Genomic DNA, 19,158 nt, shown 5'->3' on the forward strand with positions numbered 1-19,158 from the left:
ATAAACATTAAAAAGAATTAAAAAATAAATTAAAAAATAAAAAGAGAAAGACTTGTATCCAAAACATATAAAGCATTTTCAAAAGTCAATATAAGAAAACAAATTTAATAAGAAATTAAGAAATTTAATTTAATAAGAAATTAAAACATGGTGCAACAGTTTCATATATGTAGCCATATGTCAAAACTTCCCTAACTGTAAACTTTAAATATATAGTTTACTGTATGCCAATTATACCTCAATAAAGCTGTTGAAAAGGTAATCTAACTCCCTCACTAGATTACCAGTTTCTCAAGGGCAGGATTATAAGTCATTAACATTTGTGTCTATATTAGCATTTTGTAACGCAAGTATATAAGATGCAGGGGTTGGCCCAGTTGGTGGAACATACGACTCTTGATCTCAGGGTCGTGAGTTCAAGCCTCACATTGGATATGGGGCTTACTTAAAAAAAAAGAAAAAAGAAGAAAGAAAGAAAGAAAGAAAGAAAGAAAGAAAGAAAGAAAGAAAGAAAGAAAGAAAGAAAGAAAGAAAGAAAGAAGAACATAGAAGCAATTAAGTACTTGCATAAACATAATTATTAACAAACAAAACCGGAAGAACATTATATTAACTGAGGTTAAAATAATAAGTCCAGAAAGACTTAATCAGAAAGTACTATGCAATTGACACATATAAAAATTTCACATTTACAAAGACAGGGTGGCATGGTAAAAGGAGCACCACACTGAGATTAGGAAACACGAGGGACCCAAAGTGAATCCTTAAGTAACCAAATTTCTCAGGGGACTTCCATTTCAGCATATGAATATCAAGCTTGTTAATAATTTTTGTTTTGTTTACATCATAGAATTGCTTGGAAAGCCATAGGAGTTTAAAAGTCTTCAAAACCATAAAACAGTTAGTATTGGTGTCATCAAACTTAACTTTATAAAGAGGTAGAGAAACCAAAGACACGTGATTTCATTTATGTGAAGTTTAAAAGCAACCTTGTCTCCTGACCTGACTGGAAATAAAGACAGCTATGAATAGTTCTGTTCCTTTCTAATTTTTGTCCAGCAGTGGACAAGCTCCATTTCCTTATTTATAAAAAACAAAACAAAACTGCCTGCTCTGATCTCTTAACTATGAAAACAAACACCTGTTCTGTCTTTTCAAAAGAAAGTGGTTGAAAAATATAAAATACCAATTATTATATTTCTATTTTAGGTTAAGATGATTTTAGTCTTCCTTCCTAAAAGAAACAAGATTAGATTTATTTCCTTCAGGTATGGGAAATCAAAGATGCATATACAGATGCTTTTGCTCTAAGAAAATTAAATCCTGGTTTTTCTGAGTAGACATGCTTCAAAATTATATCAACTGTCTGTTCTGAAAAACAGATACCCTTGTTTTAAATTCAAATTTATTGATAAACTATGATGAAACACAAAGGTAAAAAGCGATAATAGCAAACAAGAGAAGACAACTGAATGACCTTTGTGGTAGCTCTCTGTGGGTATAGCCTATAAGACTTCGTGCTCACAGACAAATCTTCACTTAAGGAAAAACGAGAAGGAATCCATTAAAATATGTGCAAGAGTTCATGACAGACTAATGAGTTTTTAGATTTGGTAATACATGTTCTTATCTTCTCTTACAAATAATGAAAAATTTATGAAGAACTAAGGAAAAAATATTTGGAGACTGAAAAAATTCTATGTATCTATGGGTTGTGCTCTTGGAAAGAAGGTTTATATGAAAGCAAAGCCATCTACCCTGCTTTTCTTAGGAGCACTCATACAGTGGTGATTATGCAGGAGATAGAACATTCTTGACTTTCATTCCCATGATCAATAAAAATGAAGAGAAGCTAAACTCAAACTGAGTTTGGATCCTTCCCAGTGAGCTGGTATCATTTAGTTAGCAATGGGCTGTTTTTGTAGTGATGGGCCTTCAGTGTTGTTGTTCTATAAGAAGCATCAATACCATAAGCAGTGGTATCCACTTTTCTACTTTCTAGCAGATCTGCTGACATTCACAAAAGATGTTAAGCATCTGTGATATCTGGGGCAATTCTCTTCACTAGAGGGCAGGTTTTATTTTAAAGGTACTAACATTCTGTTCAGTAAGTTTTATGTCTAGGCACCTGCTTTAAGTGCTCACCATACAGAAACAACAAAACAAACTCCCAGAACCATGATAACACCCTTTGGTAGTAAAGTTATTTTGCTAGATGATGTAGAAGAACATGAAAAAGGGTAAAAAAGGAAAAGGTTGGGGCAGGGGGGAGACTGCAGTTTCTTTCCTTCTATCTATATTTACTGAAAAGTTTTACCCATGGCTGCCTCCAGGGAGGATCACAGCAAATAGAGGGATAACACTATCTGGATAAACACTATTTGCCTGTTTGCATGACCTGTTTCATATTCATTTCAAAGTCTGATACCAACCAGATACCCCACAATGATGATAAATTTAATTTATTTCTAATTTCTCAAACTCTTCTACAGATTCAGGCAGCATAGTCACAGCCATTAGCTCATTGAGCCTGGATGAATCATAGAAGCAATGGAATTGATCAGGCAGATAGATTGCAGTGCATGGTTAAGAGTCTCCTAAGAAGGAAGATGGCAGAAATCCAACATCAAATAGATGATGAAATGGCCATTTCCATTAAGAGAACATCACATCACAGATATTAATTAGAAGGCACTATAATAGAATTAAGTGGATGTGAGGGAAAATGCTGAGTTAAAAGTCACCCCGGATGTCCCTAGCCTGAAGTAATTATAGATGCGAAGGTGAGTCATGGATCTGCAATTTTCCATTCATTTTACAATAGCTGTAGGTAAGGTAGAGAACAGACATAACTCCATAGTGATGATCCTTTTTTAGACAGAGGACAAACTGTCTTTAAAAAAAAAAAAAAACAATTCTAGTATTTTCCTTTTACTATTCTCAGGAAAATTACATCTTTTATTTACAGCAACATTAATGGTAGATAAGAGACTTACTACTTCCCAAGTAAAAAAGAAATGAAGCAAATGAAACAAATTAGCTTTGAGTTTAAATGCCCAGCATTCTACCAACTTTTTTATTTTAAGGATGAAAATTCATCTTTAAAACTAAGGAGAGATTCTGTTCTGAATCTTCGGTTCAAATACTCATTTAGCTGCTAAAAATTAAAAATCTTTTAAAGTATTATTTGACACACCCAAATGCTGGAGGCAGTCACATTCCAGACATTAAGAGCTCTCTAAAACATAATGAGACTAATATTTAAAGTATCTATTGGCTTTGGGGCGCCTGGCTGGCTCAGTCGGTTAAGTGTCTGACTCTTAATTTTGGCTCAGGTCATGATCTCATGGTTCGTGAGATGAAGCCTTCCATCGGCCTCTGTGCTGATGATAAGGAGTCTGCTTGGGATTCTCTCTCCCTTTCTCTCTGCCTCTGCTCCACTTGGCTCTCCTTCTCTCTCAAAATAAATATAACAACAACAACAAAATATCTATTGGCCCAACAATGGATTTAGATAGTTTAATTTTTTTGTTCTGCAATTCCTGTACTTTCTTTTCCCCTAATACATTTCAACTGCATCCTTCCTATCTGCACACATGATAAACAATAAATGCAGACAGAGGACCAATAAGTGAGTTGAGACAACACTGAATATAAAAGGTTTTTATCTTTACATTTCAGTATAATCTGGATCACAACCTCAGAATTCCAGATGAAATACTTCAGGTTATTAACTTCAAATAGTTGAGTTTTTATCCAAGAGGAAGTTTCTTTGCTGAGGCTCCATTCTTAATTTCCCATATAAACTTAAAAAATTAACAATTTACCTTACCTCACCAAAAAGCAGAATCACAGGGATATTATAAAAATAATAAGATATCCAAATACTGCACAATAACTTGTTAAAAGCCTTTTTCTTTTAACCAACAAAAACTTACAAAATATAAGGACACATCAGCAAAACTGATTAAGTAAAAACCTCTGAAAAATTCCTCCTCCATAAAAGCAATGAGAACACTGGCAAAAATTGTGAGAATCAACTTTTTATGAACTGTGGGAATAACCAAAGGCTTGTAGCAGTCTGAGGAGGGTTTATTAAAGAAAATTGGCTGAATCTTGGAAAAAACAATGAGTTTTATGATGTTTTAACTTTCCTTATTCTTTTTTTTTTTTTTCAACGTTTATTTATTTTTGGGACAGAGAGAGACAGAGCATGAACGGGCGAGGGGCAGAGAGAGAGGGAGACACAGAATCGGAAACAGGCTCCAGGCTCTGAGCCATCAGCCCAGAGCCTGACGCGGGGCTCGAACTCACGGACCGCAAGATCGTGACCTGGCTGAAGTCGGACGCTTAACCGACTGCATCACCCAGGCGCCCCAAACTTTCCTTATTCTTATTCAACTCTTGCAAGCTCTAGAGTAGCCTTAAAATCCAACAGTCTGCTATAAACATTGGGGTACAAGTGCCCCTATGCATCAGCACTCCTGTATCCCTTGGGTAAATTCCCAGCAGTGTTATTGCTGGGTCATAGGGTAGGTCTATTTTTAATTTTTTGAGGAACCTCCACACTGTTTTCCAGAGTGGCTGCACCAGTTTGCATTCCCACCAACAGTGCAAGAGGGTTCCTGTTTCTCCACATCCTCTCCAGCATCTATAATCTCCTGATTTGTTCATTTTAGCCACTCTGACCAGCATGAGGTGGTATATCAGTATGATTTTGATTTGTATTTCCCTGATGAGGAGTGACGCTGAGCATCTTTTCATGTATCTGTTGGTGTCACACTCTCAACAATAGCCAAATTATGGAAACAGTCTAAATGTCCATCAACTGATGAATGGATAAAGAAATTGTGTTTTATATACACAATGGAGTACTACGTGGCAATGAGAAAGAATGAAATATGGCCCTTTGTAGCAACGTGGATGGAACTGGAGAGTGTGATGCTAAGTGAAATAAGCCATACAGAGAAAGACAGCTACCATATGTTTTCACTCTTATGTGGATCCTGAGAAACTTAACAGGAACCCATGGGGGAGGAGAAGGAAAAAAAAAACAAAAAGAGAGGTTAGAGTGGGAGAGAGCCAAAGCATAAGAAACTCTTAAAAACTGAGAACAAACTGAGGGCTGATGGGGGGTGGGAGGGAGGGGAGGGTGAGTGATGGGTATTGAAGAGGGCATCTTTTGGGATAAGCACTGGGTGTGGTATGGAAACCAATTTGACAATAAATTTCATATTAAAAAAAAAACAAAACACCAACAGTCTATAATCACAGTGAAAACCACCTAAGGGTTCAGAAAAAGGTTGAAGCTCCTTCAAAGCCCCATTCTCAGAGAACTGTCATCATCTAACCTATCTGGTGGTTCCCTGGAAGACCTCACTCACAAAGCTGCCTTTATTTGACCTGACTTGGAATTTACCCAGTACAAAAAACCTAATCCCCAAGGTTGTTCATTGAAAACAATTACATGGAATTGCTTAGCAGTATGGCTGCCTGAGGCAGTAGATATCAGTTACGGCAAGTAATAGTCTTATCAAAAAGTTTCAAAAGAAAAGCTGAGGAATGAGATATCTGTAAGGGGCTTTAAAAAGTTCTTAGTATTCCCAGGAATCTAGAAGTCTATGTGTATGACCATGTCTGTGCACATGCTCAAGAAAGACCTGAGAAAGTCCTAAGCTCACTCCTCAGACCTTGAGGCTCTGTGCAAGCAGGAAGTGAAGTGCAAAGTACAAGCAGGAAGGAAGTGTCATTGGCCTGGCTGAGTGCTGAAGGTGAGCCCCAATGTCCTTCACTAAAGACTGAAAGACTTATTGGCTCTAAACATTTAAGCAATCTTCGTCCAATCATTAGCTAACCACTAACCTAACCCAGCAGAGACTAATGGTCACATATGAAAAAGAATACAGACTTTACAGAATTAGTTTAGAAAGGTTACGAAACAACAAGAGCAAACAGCAACAAAAACAAACTCTAGGCAAAGGGGAAAATCTGATTTTGAGAGTTGCTACATTATTCAAATGTGTGGTTTTCAACAAAAAATTGAGATATGCAAAGAAAAAAGAAAGTAGGCCCATACTCAGGGAAAAAAAGGGAGTAAACTATAACTGTACGCAAGGAGCCCAGATGTTAGACTTACTGAACAAAGACATTAGCTATTTTAAATATATTCAAAAAACTAAGGGAAATTATGTCTAAAGAACTAAATTAAAGTTTGCAAATAATGCCTCACAAATAGAGAATCTCAAAGAGAGAGACAGAGAAATTATTAAAAAGAAAAAAAAAAAAAAAGAACTAAATAGAAATTCTGGAGTTGAAAAGTACAGTAATCAGAATAAAAATTTCAGGGGGCACCTGGGTGGCTCAGTTGGTTGAGCATCCTTGACTCTTGATTTCGGCTCAGGTTATGATCCTATGGTTTGTGAGATCAAGCCCCATGTCTGGCTCTGTGCTGTCATCACAGATTGGGATGCTATCTCTCCCTCTCTCTCTGCCCCTTCCCCCCAACCTCAAAATAAATAAATAACCATAAGAAAAAAAAAAGTTATAAACATTTTTCACTGGAGGGACTCAAAGGCAGTGAAAGGAAGCACAAAAAAGAATCTGTAAACTTGAATATAGGTCAATTGAGATTATCCTGTCTGAGGAACAAAAGAATAGAGAATGAAGAAAAACGAACAGAGCTTCAGAGACCAATAAGACATCATCATGTATACCAACATATGCATAATGGGATTCTCAGAAGGAGAAGAAAAAAAGGGACAGAAAGAATATTTAAAGAAGTACTGGTCAAAAATTTACCAAATTTAAACATTCAAGCAGCTCAATGAACCCCAAATAGGATAAAATCAAAGAGATTCTAAACACGTCATAATCAAACTGTTCAAAGACAAAGAGAAAATCACGAAAGTAAAACATAAGGAACAAAATGTTGATACTCTCTTGAAGGTTGTCTACAAATATATCTGAGACAAAGAGAGTGGCTTCAAGAGTAGATCTCAGAGTCTTAGTTCAGACACGTACGTCTTTGGAGGTAAATTAGTTGAGTATAAATTTTATGTAACTCCTATGGAATGGTTTTTCTCTCACTGTAATTTTTCAGAATAACAATCAACCAAATTCTCCAACCCAGTTAAATATTTAGTTTCCCACACTAATCTCAAAGCGGCAACAGATTCAAAAAGGATAAGAAATCTTCTTTTGCAGAAAGATAGAGGCATCAGCAGCTGATGACTGATTATGGCTTTTATGTGGGAATGTTCTTTTAGGTACCTGAATAAAAGACTTAATTTATGTATAGTGGCTGATTAAGAATTTGAGAGGTGGGAGTTAATCACTAATTTTTTGGTAGCTGATTCACAAGAGAGTACAGTGACATAGTTGTATCTCAAGCTAAAAAAAACTTAAGAAAAAAATTTTAATCTCAGTAATAGAACAAAAGTATAAATTTTACTATATTTCCCTCTCTCCTCCTTCCATATTAACTTAAATCAAGAAGAGGCATTTAGATCATCACACTTTTTCTCTCAGGATTAGAAATTAGGGTAAACATGAGGTTCCTGATTTATTACTATTCAATGAAAGCTCTCTGTTGTACTCTCTTTGAATACTGTAAGTATGCTTTTTAAATGTATATACATCTTCATATTGAAGTATAACAAAGCACTTTGGAAACATAGTGGAAGAATAATAACAGAATACATGGTCAAAGACACATCACTATCCTCTTTTTAAGGGCATAACATAAAATTTCAAACTGGAGGGTAGCTTTTACCCTTGTTCCTCAGATAAAGATGTCAAGAATGAAAAGGTGGGTATCAAGTATCTTACTCAAGACTAGGAAAATAGAACTGTAACGATTTCCAAAAACCAAGAATAAATTAATAAAAACATTGGGACTAAGGCCAATGATAGAGAAAAGCTGTATCTGGGTGGCCTCTAGTCTTCGTGATAGATACTCATAGGTGGGGAAAGCTACTTTATTGTACAGACTTCCCAAAACTAACCTGTAATGATAAGACATTCATTGTGATCCAGCACCTCAGTGAAGAGCCGTGAAACAATTAACTCGGGGTTAATTAAAAAGCGGATTTCTTCTTGCACAAGTCCTGCACCGGTTACACCACCTCCAACAAAACGGTTTGCAAAATCCACCTATTTGGAAAAATGTGGCATGTTAAATGATTATGTAAAATACCTACATATATGATAAAGAAGCACTTTCTCTCTTCCTTTCGTTTCCTATATAAATCAATCCCCAAATTAGTAATCTTCCAACGGAGAACAGACTGTGGTTGACTGCACTCTTTCCATCTCACTCCAGGTAACATCTTTGCATACTTCTTTAGATTCCAAAACCTTAGAAGGAACCTGGAAAATGGAGCTTTTAGGCAAAAGCCTCAGTGTAATCATATAGACTCTTATTTACAAACCTTATATGTACTACAAGGGCCACAAATCAAAGGAAACTTTATCTGGAAAGGTTTCAAGATCATTTCCCTACCATTCACTACTCAATTTCCATTTATGGATTTCATATGACTCTAATATAATTATATCTTTCTTATATACTATGGCAATCAAACATTTGTCCTTAAAGAACTGAAAAATTTAGTAATTGCCCTTTTTTTTAAGTAATTGCCCTTTTTTGGATAACCTTTTTCTTCTGTGAAAGAATAAAGAGATAAAATTTCACCCTAAATTCAGTTGCAAAGCCCAAACTACATGAACATTACAAACTGTTTATTTTTACTATACCTAAGGAGAAAAAAAAAGAAAACAGGAAACCTAGTTTAACAACAAAGACTCATAAAGTTGGCTATTGTTGATAATGCTGCTATAAACATTGGGGTGCACGTTTATGGAAAGAGCCCAAATGTCCACTGACTGATGGATAAAGAAGATGTTTCATGTATATATATACATACACACATACACACATACACACACACACACACACACACACACACACACTAGAATATTACTCAGCCATAAAATAGTATGAAATCTTGCCTTTTGCAATGATGAGAATGGAGTCAGAGAGTATTATGCTAAGTGAAATAAGTCAGTCAGAGAAAGACACATACCATATGATTTCACTCATATTTGGAGTTTAAGATACAAAATAAACAATCACAGGGGAGGGAGAAACAGAGGCAAACCAAGAAACAGACTCTTAACTATAGAGAGCAAACAGAGGGTTACCAGAGGGTAGATAGGCGGGGGGGGGGGGGGGGGGGGGGGGAGTGTTAAATAGGTGATGGGAATTAAGGAGTGCATCGTGGTGATGAGCACGGGTTGCTGTATCTAAGTGTTGAATCAAAAATTGTATAGCTGAAACTAATATCACACTGTATGCTAACTAACTGGAATTAAAAAAAAAAGTTAAAAGAAAAACCCAAAGGGGGCACCTGGGTGGCTCAGCCGGTTGAGCATCAGACTTCAGCTCAGGTCACGATCTCATGGTTCATGAGTTCGAGCCCTGTGTCAGGCTCTGTGCTGACAGCTTGGAGCCTGGAGTCTGCTTCGGATTCTGTCTGTCTGTCTGTCTGTCTGTCTGTCTCTCTGACCCTCCCCTGCTCACACTCTGACCCCTCTCTCAAAAATAAACATTAAAAAAAAAAAAAGATTCAACTAAATTAATATTTCCAATTTAGTTTAAAATTACTCATAAGCTTTCTGTGGAGTACTATAATGGGATCCCCAAGCTCCTATTAATAAAGATGAGTTACACAATGCTCTAGACAAAGCAAATTCTACCTGTCAGTATTATTTGTCTTAAACTTACTAAGCACTCCAGCGTGTCCAACATTATGCGAAGCTCTATGGGGCAATATGTAAGAAATGGTTTCCAACTTTTAGATTACTCTATTTGAGGATTTAGGTTACACACATACATAACACCTTGTGTACATACATAGCCACCCACACCCACAAAGATTTTAGTAAGGTAAGAGAGGCTTAAATACTGTACAGAGAAAACATACTCTCTTTCCTCTACTCCTACAGTACTACCACACTCACAACACTTCTGATGTCAGATGTATGGGTTTCCACACATAGAGCAATTCTGAAACACCAGCTGGGTGTCCTATAATTCAATTCAGTTCTGACACCATCTACCAGGAGTTAGCATCAGATCCAACAGGCTAATAACAATTCAGTCCCACAAGACTGCCCCACTTCAGACACCAACTGCAACTAGAAGTACAGTTGATCGGCTATAAATTGGGGTTCTCATAATCTGCTCTTGTGGTTTGATAAACTCACAGAACTCACGGTAACACTTACTTATGTTTACTCATTTATTAAAAAGGATATAATAATGGATAGAGATGAATAGACATATGAAGTGATAGGGCGTGGTATATGGTAAGAGGCATAGAGCTACCTCTCCCTCTCCCCATGTTCACCAACTTCCACATGTTCACCAACCTGGAAGCTCTTTGAATCCCATACTTTTGGGTAGTTTGGTGGAAGCTTCATCACTTAGGCATGATCAATCATTAGCACAGTCTCCAGTCCCTCTCCTTTTCCCAGAAGATGGGGAGTAGAGTAGAAAGTTTCAAGCTTCTAATCATGGCTTAGTCTTTTTGGTAACCAGCCCCCACCCTAAAGCTCTCCAGGAGCTCACCAAAAGTCACCTCATCAGAACAAAAGACACTCCCATCACCTAGGAAATTACAAGGGTTTTAGGAGCTCTGTGCAAAGAATCAGGGGCAGACACCAATATAGATTTTTTTCTATGATTTTACATACACTTTCAGACTACTGTCAAATGTAAGATTTCTTAAAACCTGTTTGTATTCTCAGGGCACCTGGGTGGCTCAGTCGGTTAAGCATCCAACTTTGGCTCAGGTCATGATCTGACAGTTTGTGAGTTCGGGCCCTGCACTGGGCTCTGTGCTGATAGCTCACAGCCTGGAGCCTGCTTTGGTTTCTGTGTGTCCCTTTCTCTCTGTCCCTCCTCCTCTCCTCTCTAAAATGAATAAACATTAAAAAAAATTTTTTTTTAAGTTGCTTATGTCTCTAAAGCAATTGTAATATTTAAAAAAAAATTTTTTTTTTAACGTTTATTTATTTTTGAGACAGAGAGAGACAGAGCATGAACGGGGGAGGGTCACAGAGAGAGGGAGACACAGAATCCGAAACAGGCTCCAGGCTCTGAGCTGTCAGCACAGAGCCCGACGCGGGGCTCGAACCCACGGGCCATGAGATCATGACCTGAGCCGAAGTCGGACGCTTAACCGACCGAGCCACCCAGGCGCCCCTAAAGCAATTGTAATATTAAACAATACTTTGAAGCCTATTCTACAAAAGAGTAAAACAAGATTATGAATTTTTTTATATATAAAAATATATGTGGAAAGACAGAAACTAATAGAAGGTAAAGCAGTCTTCTTTCATTAGAAAAGAACTTAGAAAATACTGAAAAATATGACTGGACAAGATCTTGAAATGAGTTATCACAGAATCATATATAAATTTATATTCAGACATACTAAATCAACACTAAAAAAAGAGTAACTCTGTAGCTTATATAGAAAAATAATTTTGATTCAACAAGTCCATTGATTAGAATTATTTACAATATATAAAGTCATTATGCATTGGGTGATTTATGACTTAAAATATTCAACAAATATTAACTGAATATTGTGCTGGGGACCATGAGATACAAAAATAAGTAAGACGTGGGCCCTGGCTTCACAGCATTTGTAATCTAGATGAGATCCCAGCACATAAGCAGAATGAAAAAATGTTTATTAAAGAACCTACTAGAATATATTTGATCCTTTCCAAATAATACAATTAACTAAAACTGGAGCATGGGGAGGAGAATAGGGGAGTTTACAAGAGGAGATGATATTCAATTTAGATTTTGCTGACATTCAGGCGGAGGGAATAACTGCACAAACACATAGGAAAAACACAGAGCTGTAAGCAGCTCTATGAAGAGTGATAAGCATGTTCCTCACGCCTATCTGCGATGTAGAGTATGTGAAGGATTATGGTTGGTGATAAGGTATTCTTGGAATGATTATAAAAAGAAAAGTTACAACTGGACTTTACATAGGGTCCAGTTGTAACTTTAAACTGAGTCTAGAGTTTAAAGAATGAATTGGAAAGGTGTAAAATTAAAAGCAGAGAAGCTGGTTAGGTGACTACTAAATAGGTTTGACAAGAATTACTTAGGCCTCAAATAAGTCAGTGGGAAAGAAACTGAAGAAAAGAGAGGTCCAGCAAAAATTTAAAACAGACAGCACTTAAAAACCAAGAGACTAGCTAAGTAAGTATAATGGTATCGTGAATACAAATGAGAAACAAAGTTTGAGATCAGCTAAACTTAATTTTTACTGGAACAAGATACATAACTGAAATAAAAAGGAAGTTCTATATAATTTATGTATAACTTGGTAATGATAAATGAAATACATTCAATGTGCATACTAGTATTCATTCTTTGAATAAAAGGCCAACATTTATTACTTGAGAGGTATGCATAGAAATAAATACGTTATACTAAACTCAATATGCCCCTGAAGGCAGGGGTCTTTTAAAAAAATCAAACTTTCCACTACTTAAAAAAGTTCTTAATAGAAGGCTTTCTATTACAGGTGAGAAACCTGTTCCAGAACATGAACACAAGCATATGAGTGCTTATTTTTAGCCATTTTCCAACTCACTTCACTTTAAAGCTATTTGTTCAGATTATTCAGTTTCTGAATTATAACTTGATGAAAAGAGAGAAATGATAACAATCCTTAGAGAGGTCTTGTTGCCATTCAGCATAATGTAACTTATATGCTACACAAGGAACTTTTTAAATTGCAATACAGTATTTCTCCGATCTCCTGGGGATATGTAGCATGGGTAGGGAAAATAATTAATAGAAGTCTTTATGGTATTCTTTTAATCCACTGAGGTTTCACATTTCACCTATAATATATTCTAGAAAAGTGGGAAGAATCTCAACCTTGAATGTTGTTAAATAATTCCTTGCTGAATTGTATTGTGATGAAAGGTCAGCATTCCCACAGCGCTAACTAGCAGTAGCTTTGTTTATTTCATGTGTATTAAGACTCTCTCAGTCAATCTATTACTTTAATGTAGAAAAGAACATCATCAAAATGTAAATGTGGGGGAATAGTAACATTCATTTGAAGTAAATTTTAAGCCTATTTCAAAATTATTATTTAACAAAAAAAGTAATGATTAAATACAAATTAAAAAAAATTTTTTTAAGTACCAGACAAATATTACTCCAGTTATCCTAAGTATTTCTATTTATAATCTCAAAAAAATCACTGGGAGATGGTGATTTAAAACAAAACATGGTTTGCCCCTTTGAAGATTTTAATTATAAATGTATCTTTTAAAAGGCCATTCTAAAAAGAATCTCAGTTTCATTAAGCACTTAGAGTATAAATATATAATAACTAGGCAAATGCAAATCAGTCTAGTAATTTTACAGTATACATTAAGTTATTCAAACAAGTTAGTCCACTCTCTGGAACCTGATTTAGATTCTGACCCAATATAAGCACCAAATAAGGATCTAAGAAGAAAAATCAGCAATTCCCAGTAGAAGTGAAATGATGTATAAGCATCTTTCAAAGAAAACTGACATTGTGATGCTCTTATAAATGATAAGAACACAAATCACCAACATTTTGCCTCAGATTAGTGATTTTTGAAAAAAGATCACTATCACTACAAAGCAAAAGGAAAACATGTGTTAAGTGTTACAACAATTTAAAGCTAGGTACACAGGGTGTTTTCTTTGTTAACTCCTTTTTCCAAAAATATATGTTTTTAAAGTGAAGGCAATGACACAGATAAATAACAAAGACTAAGAGATGGACAAAATAACTTGCTCTGAAACGGGGAAGAGACAGCAAGCATAGCTGGCTCACATACCTAAAACTGTTACATATGGGAGAGACGACTTTCTTATCAATCAATTTTAGATGTCTGTGTCCTAAGACCTAAACAAGGTTGGTGGCAGAAAAACATTTCAAGCTGGTCATCATTTGGGGGCAGAGCAACAGCCTTTAAAGAAAAAGAACAAAACTGCCTAGTGATGGCTTGTCAAGACCATACCCTGGGAACTTCCTCCACTGTCAATCTACAATCAATGTCTGAACTAAGAGGCCTGATGTTGTCCAGATCTTAAGATTTTCTGTCAAAGGCTTTTTAAAGAGGCACACGTAAGAAACAGTACACTGGCAAATAACAGCTTTACCAAGGCTGTCAAGATGATCTGTTTGGTGTTCTTCTCCATTCTGCTATCAGGCTTCTTTGCATTAAATCAGTTTAGAAGATGAACAAATAGGTTTTCAAATTTTCTTTGCTGTCACTCGATAAGAGAGAGTCCCAAACACACACACATTGTGATTCACCTACCTGTAGCATGCCTTGACCATTTCCTTCTATGGTACCTTCATAAGTGACATGCAATCGAGTCAGGAGTTTGTCACATCTATAATTTAAAAAGATAATCCTTTACTTTTAATGACAAATACTTCACTACAGAAAAATGTGGAAATATACATGAATATAAAAGACAAATTGAAACTGTTTCTAATCTTAAAAGCCAGAAACAGATGCCTGGTTAACATTTTTGATATAGACGCTCCCAAACTTGTTCTTATTCAAATATTAAATACACATATTTAAATTAAAATGGGATAATATGCTGTTCTGAAACCCATTATTTCTCCTATAAAATATCAGTTTCTTTTCTTTAAGAGTTGAAAAACTTCTCAAAATATAAAAAAAATTTAAGATCTATAAAATGTTATTATGCCACAGTTGGCAACCCAAAGAAAAATACAGAAAAATTTAGCAATAAATCATATGTGATGCTAAGATAGGGTCTATTTTCACTAGTTTGATAAACATGAGTGTGTGTGGCAGGGGTATCTTGATGAAAATACATGCCACAGAAATTCTGATCTATTGTATTTTTATATTAATAAAATTGATGGATGAACCTAGTACCTCTAAGTCACAATTATATTTTCTTTCCCTTTTATAAGCCATGGTCACTGAGGTCATGCCACCCTAAAACGTGACACCATGGCCTAACAAATATTTTAAATTTGAGAAAATGGCAGAAACAGGAGGGTCACTCTGACCTCCCCTCCTCACAGTTCTTCCCTGTAATAAACCCCTTATGTGCAAGGTGCCCACCCTCTATCTGGAGGAAAGCAGCATCCTCATCTCCAAAGAAGAAGGGGTATCAAGAATCTAGCAAACAAGCCTTGCTAAGTTTCCCCCAGTTTACTACAATTACCTCATATTTCTTAATCTGTCATATTCCTTAGAGACGTTATCAAACCTAGTATAAAGTATGTGCGTCTGTTTCTTTGGGCTTTCATTCCCTTAAGAAGGCTCCTGCGACATGTACAATTTATATTAAATAAATTTGTGTGCTTTTCTCCTGTTAATCTGTCTTTGTCTGTTTAATTTTCAGACCCAGTCTGGGATCCTAACTGGGTTAAGAAGAAACTTTTTCCTCCCTTACTGTGTTTACCTGTCTTACATTATATTAAACAATCAATTCCATTTTATTAATAGTATTTGATGATGACATTTTTTGCTAATAGATTTTCCCCATTACTTACTTAATAAAGAATATAAGTTATAAAAGAATATAACAGATGAAATCCAAATCTCTAACTTACATAAGGGTGGCATTCATGCGGGGGGAATTACATATTTTTTTAAAAAATTACACATTTTTAAAAACAATTTAACTGGGGGAGTGCTATTTACTTTCTGGGATTTACATTCTTCCTGATTTCAAGGAGTCCAAATACATTTCTGGGGAAGCTCCAGTCCAGAAGACTGAGAGCCTTAAACTCAGCGGGCAATTCAGTACAGATTCTAAGAGCTGCATTCGCATTAACTCATTTAATCCTGATAGCAACCCCATTACCATCTCCTTTTACAGATGGGAAAACAAGACACAGAAAGCATTTAAGTAACCTGCCTAAGTCTCGTAAATGAAGCAAAACAAAGATTTGAACCCAGGTAACCTAACAGTGGTCCAAACTCTTAACCGGTATGCTACACCTTTAGAAAAATTACTTTCCAAATCTCTTGTAGAAAGTAGTGACACAAGTTTGATTTTTTTTTTTTAACTTCCTTCGTTTGTTTTTTGATCCTATTTTCCTAGCCATTTTATGCTAAGGGAGACTATCCATGAGGATACTACTGAAAAGACAAAGAAGCACGATCCAGAAATCTCTAGTTTGTCAGCCAGGACTTCAAAACAAATCTCATCTGACATCAACTATTCTCCATGATGGAAGCTGTCAACATATAGTACAGCTCTCAATAAAATTATGAAATTGCTAGCCACTTTTTAAAAAAGCATCCTCCAACTTCCTGACAGGTGTCCCCTTTTGGCCCAAGCAAATCTTTCATACCACCGCACTAGGAATCAAAGACAGATGACTGTGACTCTCTGTGATTAAGTAAGCCCAGCTAAGGTAGTCACTGGTGACCGCTGGGTTAACTGTAACATGGCAGAAGCTTGGAAATCAGAAAAACCTCCAACTTCCTGGCTCTCATTTAGCCCCTTGCTGTTGGGAACACCAACAATCCTCATCTATTCTTTATCCTCCCTCTTAAAGTGAATGCATGTTTCTGGTTCTGTGGAATCTGGGAGATTGATTAGTTACATTCTCCAACTCACTTGCGAAGCAGCTAAAACAAAAAGAGATCAATGAAACAAAAACGTTAGAAAAGTTATCAAGTCAAATTGTGCCTATCAAAGTTAAGGGGAGTATCTTGATCTTACTCAGGGGCAAATTTATCTCACTGACACAGCAGCCTTGCCAATTGTTGTTGGCATTTTGACTTATCCCTTCTCTCCCAGATGGTAATGTACAAATGGGTGTCCTTTCCCCTTAGTGCCAAATGAATGTCAGATGAAGAGCTGAGATCTACAGCTGAATTAAAAACAAGCCCTCTGCATGATCTATAAAATCTACACCAAAGTGAGATGAACAAAACGTCTGTATTCCTGTCAGATACTAACACAAAAGCTAAGAAAAGCAATCTGTACCCTGGCCTGGGCAGATAGCAGCAAATTGTTACTTTTAGTTGTAGACACCATATTTTAAGAGAGACCAATGGCCTGGAGTAGATCAAGAACAAATATAAAGGGTTTAGAATCCATATTATATATGAAACAGAGAAAAGAGGAAGTTTAGTGTGTTACCTATGTGCACTGTTAGAGATGGGGGTGGGTCAAGAAAGCATTATGATGTTGAACATCAACAATGGGACACACTGAGGTGAAAGAGTGAATTTCCCAACACTGAAGCTGTCTGTCATCTGTCACAGGTAGAGTTGACTGATACTTTTAGTAGACAGCTAGACCACATGATTTCTTGGGGGTCCCTTTCATCTCTAATATGCCAAGCCTCCAAAATGCTGTACACGTTCTCTTCCTTTCTGGCTCAATTTTGTTTTTGTTTTTTGTCTTCAGGTTGTTTAAACTTTTACCCAATTCCCTCTATTAATAATCATCTCAGCCATGCAGTCAGCTCCTAATGTAAGTTTGTTTGGTTTTTTTCACCTCACAAATAAACATCTTTGATGGATAAAAAAAACATCACAGGAAAGCCACTTAAGCAGATGTGTTTTATCAAGTTAACTTCCTTAAAAGTAAGTCCCTTTCGTCACTAATTCCAAAGGAAATAATTAAAAGCTATGATAAAAATTATGGGAAAATGAAAATGAGAGGCACTGGTCAACACGAATGCATATGCAAAATATGCATTTAGTATGTTTGATCATGTTCTCATGTACAATGGAAAAGGTGATCTATTCCTCTTTAGGTGATACGGGGACCTGCTCTAGACTAGGGAAAGTATTGACTAGTTCAGGGCCCCAAGGAACTTACAAATCTGAATGAACTCAGATTGATTATTATTCTTCTCAGTTATCTGTAGGTAAATAATAAGAAAAAAAGCCCCAGTAAATTAGCAACTTCCACAAAATCTGCATGTGAATAGCCAAACTTCAAAATTCTTGTCACTGAGACAAATTCTAAGTAATTCCTATTTACATTTTAGTTTAATGAAAAAATTTTCCAACATCTTGTCCTCCAGAATGAAAAGCCATAAAATACATATATACTAACCAAAAGAGGAGGTAAGACTGAACATTATATATTGGGTGTTCTAGTTAATATTAGTGTCTTCACACACAAACTCCTTAATTCTAAATAAGATTTTGTTTCAGGAAACAAAAATAAAAACAAAAACAAAAACAAAAAAATCCACTAAGGCAAACAGTAGAAGTGAAAGGCTTGCAGGCCTTGATTCAGAAAGCATGGCCTTTCTACCAATGAGAGCTATCAATGGATCATTTATGATACGAAACTCCCCTAGCACTAGGGCAACTAAGAGGTTGGGAAACCATTTTTCCTGAGGTTGTGAAATAGAATCCTTGCATGGTAAAAGAGTCCTTCTAATTCTAGGATTCCCAGATTATTTTTATTACTATTACCTTTCCCACTCTGGAAAATCTTCAAGACTCTGTCTTGTAAATGTCACCAAGCCAGTAGGTTCTACAAAAGCAATAAAAGAAAAACACACCCAAAAGAAGTTTTGATTTTGAAAAGATTATATACATTCAGTAAAAGAATGGATCTAACAATGGTTGTAAAACTAATCGGAAAATACCAAGCTTAGTGTTAGAATACAACAGAAGATCGATTTAAAATAATATTATCCTTATAGTAGGAACTCTTGCTTATAAAATCCTTACTGAAAAACAAAACTACACAAACAACAGCACAACAGTTGATACTTACTGGTAAAGTTTTCTAAACTGAATATACTTGTGAAAAATCATTGGGAAAAAAAGGTGCATTAATGGGTGTAGCTTATACAATAAAGACAAAACTGAATTTTAATCTGTAGACTCCTTTTCAAAGAAAGGTCTTGATCCTACACCTGAAGATTGATGAATGTATACACATTTATGCATTTTATAATAAAATAAAATGCCTGTGATTAAAAAACAAATTGTTGGCATGCCCTTTGGAGTTGACATGGTTAAATCCAGGGTTTAGATGATATGCAATCGCTTTACTTACAAGGCACCTTAACTAGAAGGAGGAATTGCTATGTTCTAAGA

General features: G+C 35.9%; 1 protein-coding gene across 7 annotated transcripts in view; it reads right to left on the reverse strand.

The window, feature by feature from the left end:
• PARG (poly(ADP-ribose) glycohydrolase) overlaps positions 1-19,158 on the reverse strand; it is a 133,422-nt gene that overhangs the window by 40,575 nt on the left and 73,689 nt on the right. For all 7 annotated transcript variants that reach the window (XM_023240676.2, XM_023240678.2, XM_023240675.2 and 4 more), the window contains 3 exons: positions 18,526-18,586; positions 14,404-14,479; positions 8,004-8,151 (listed from right to left, as the gene is read on the reverse strand). In XM_023240676.2, coding sequence (XP_023096444.1) covers positions 8,004-8,151; positions 14,404-14,479; positions 18,526-18,586 — 285 coding nt within the window. The remainder of the gene's footprint in view (positions 1-8,003; positions 8,152-14,403; positions 14,480-18,525; positions 18,587-19,158) is intronic.

This window comes from Felis catus, chromosome D2 (assembly GCF_018350175.1).
Source record: "Felis catus isolate Fca126 chromosome D2, F.catus_Fca126_mat1.0, whole genome shotgun sequence".
In the NCBI taxonomy this organism is placed as follows: domain Eukaryota; kingdom Metazoa; phylum Chordata; class Mammalia; order Carnivora; family Felidae; genus Felis; species Felis catus.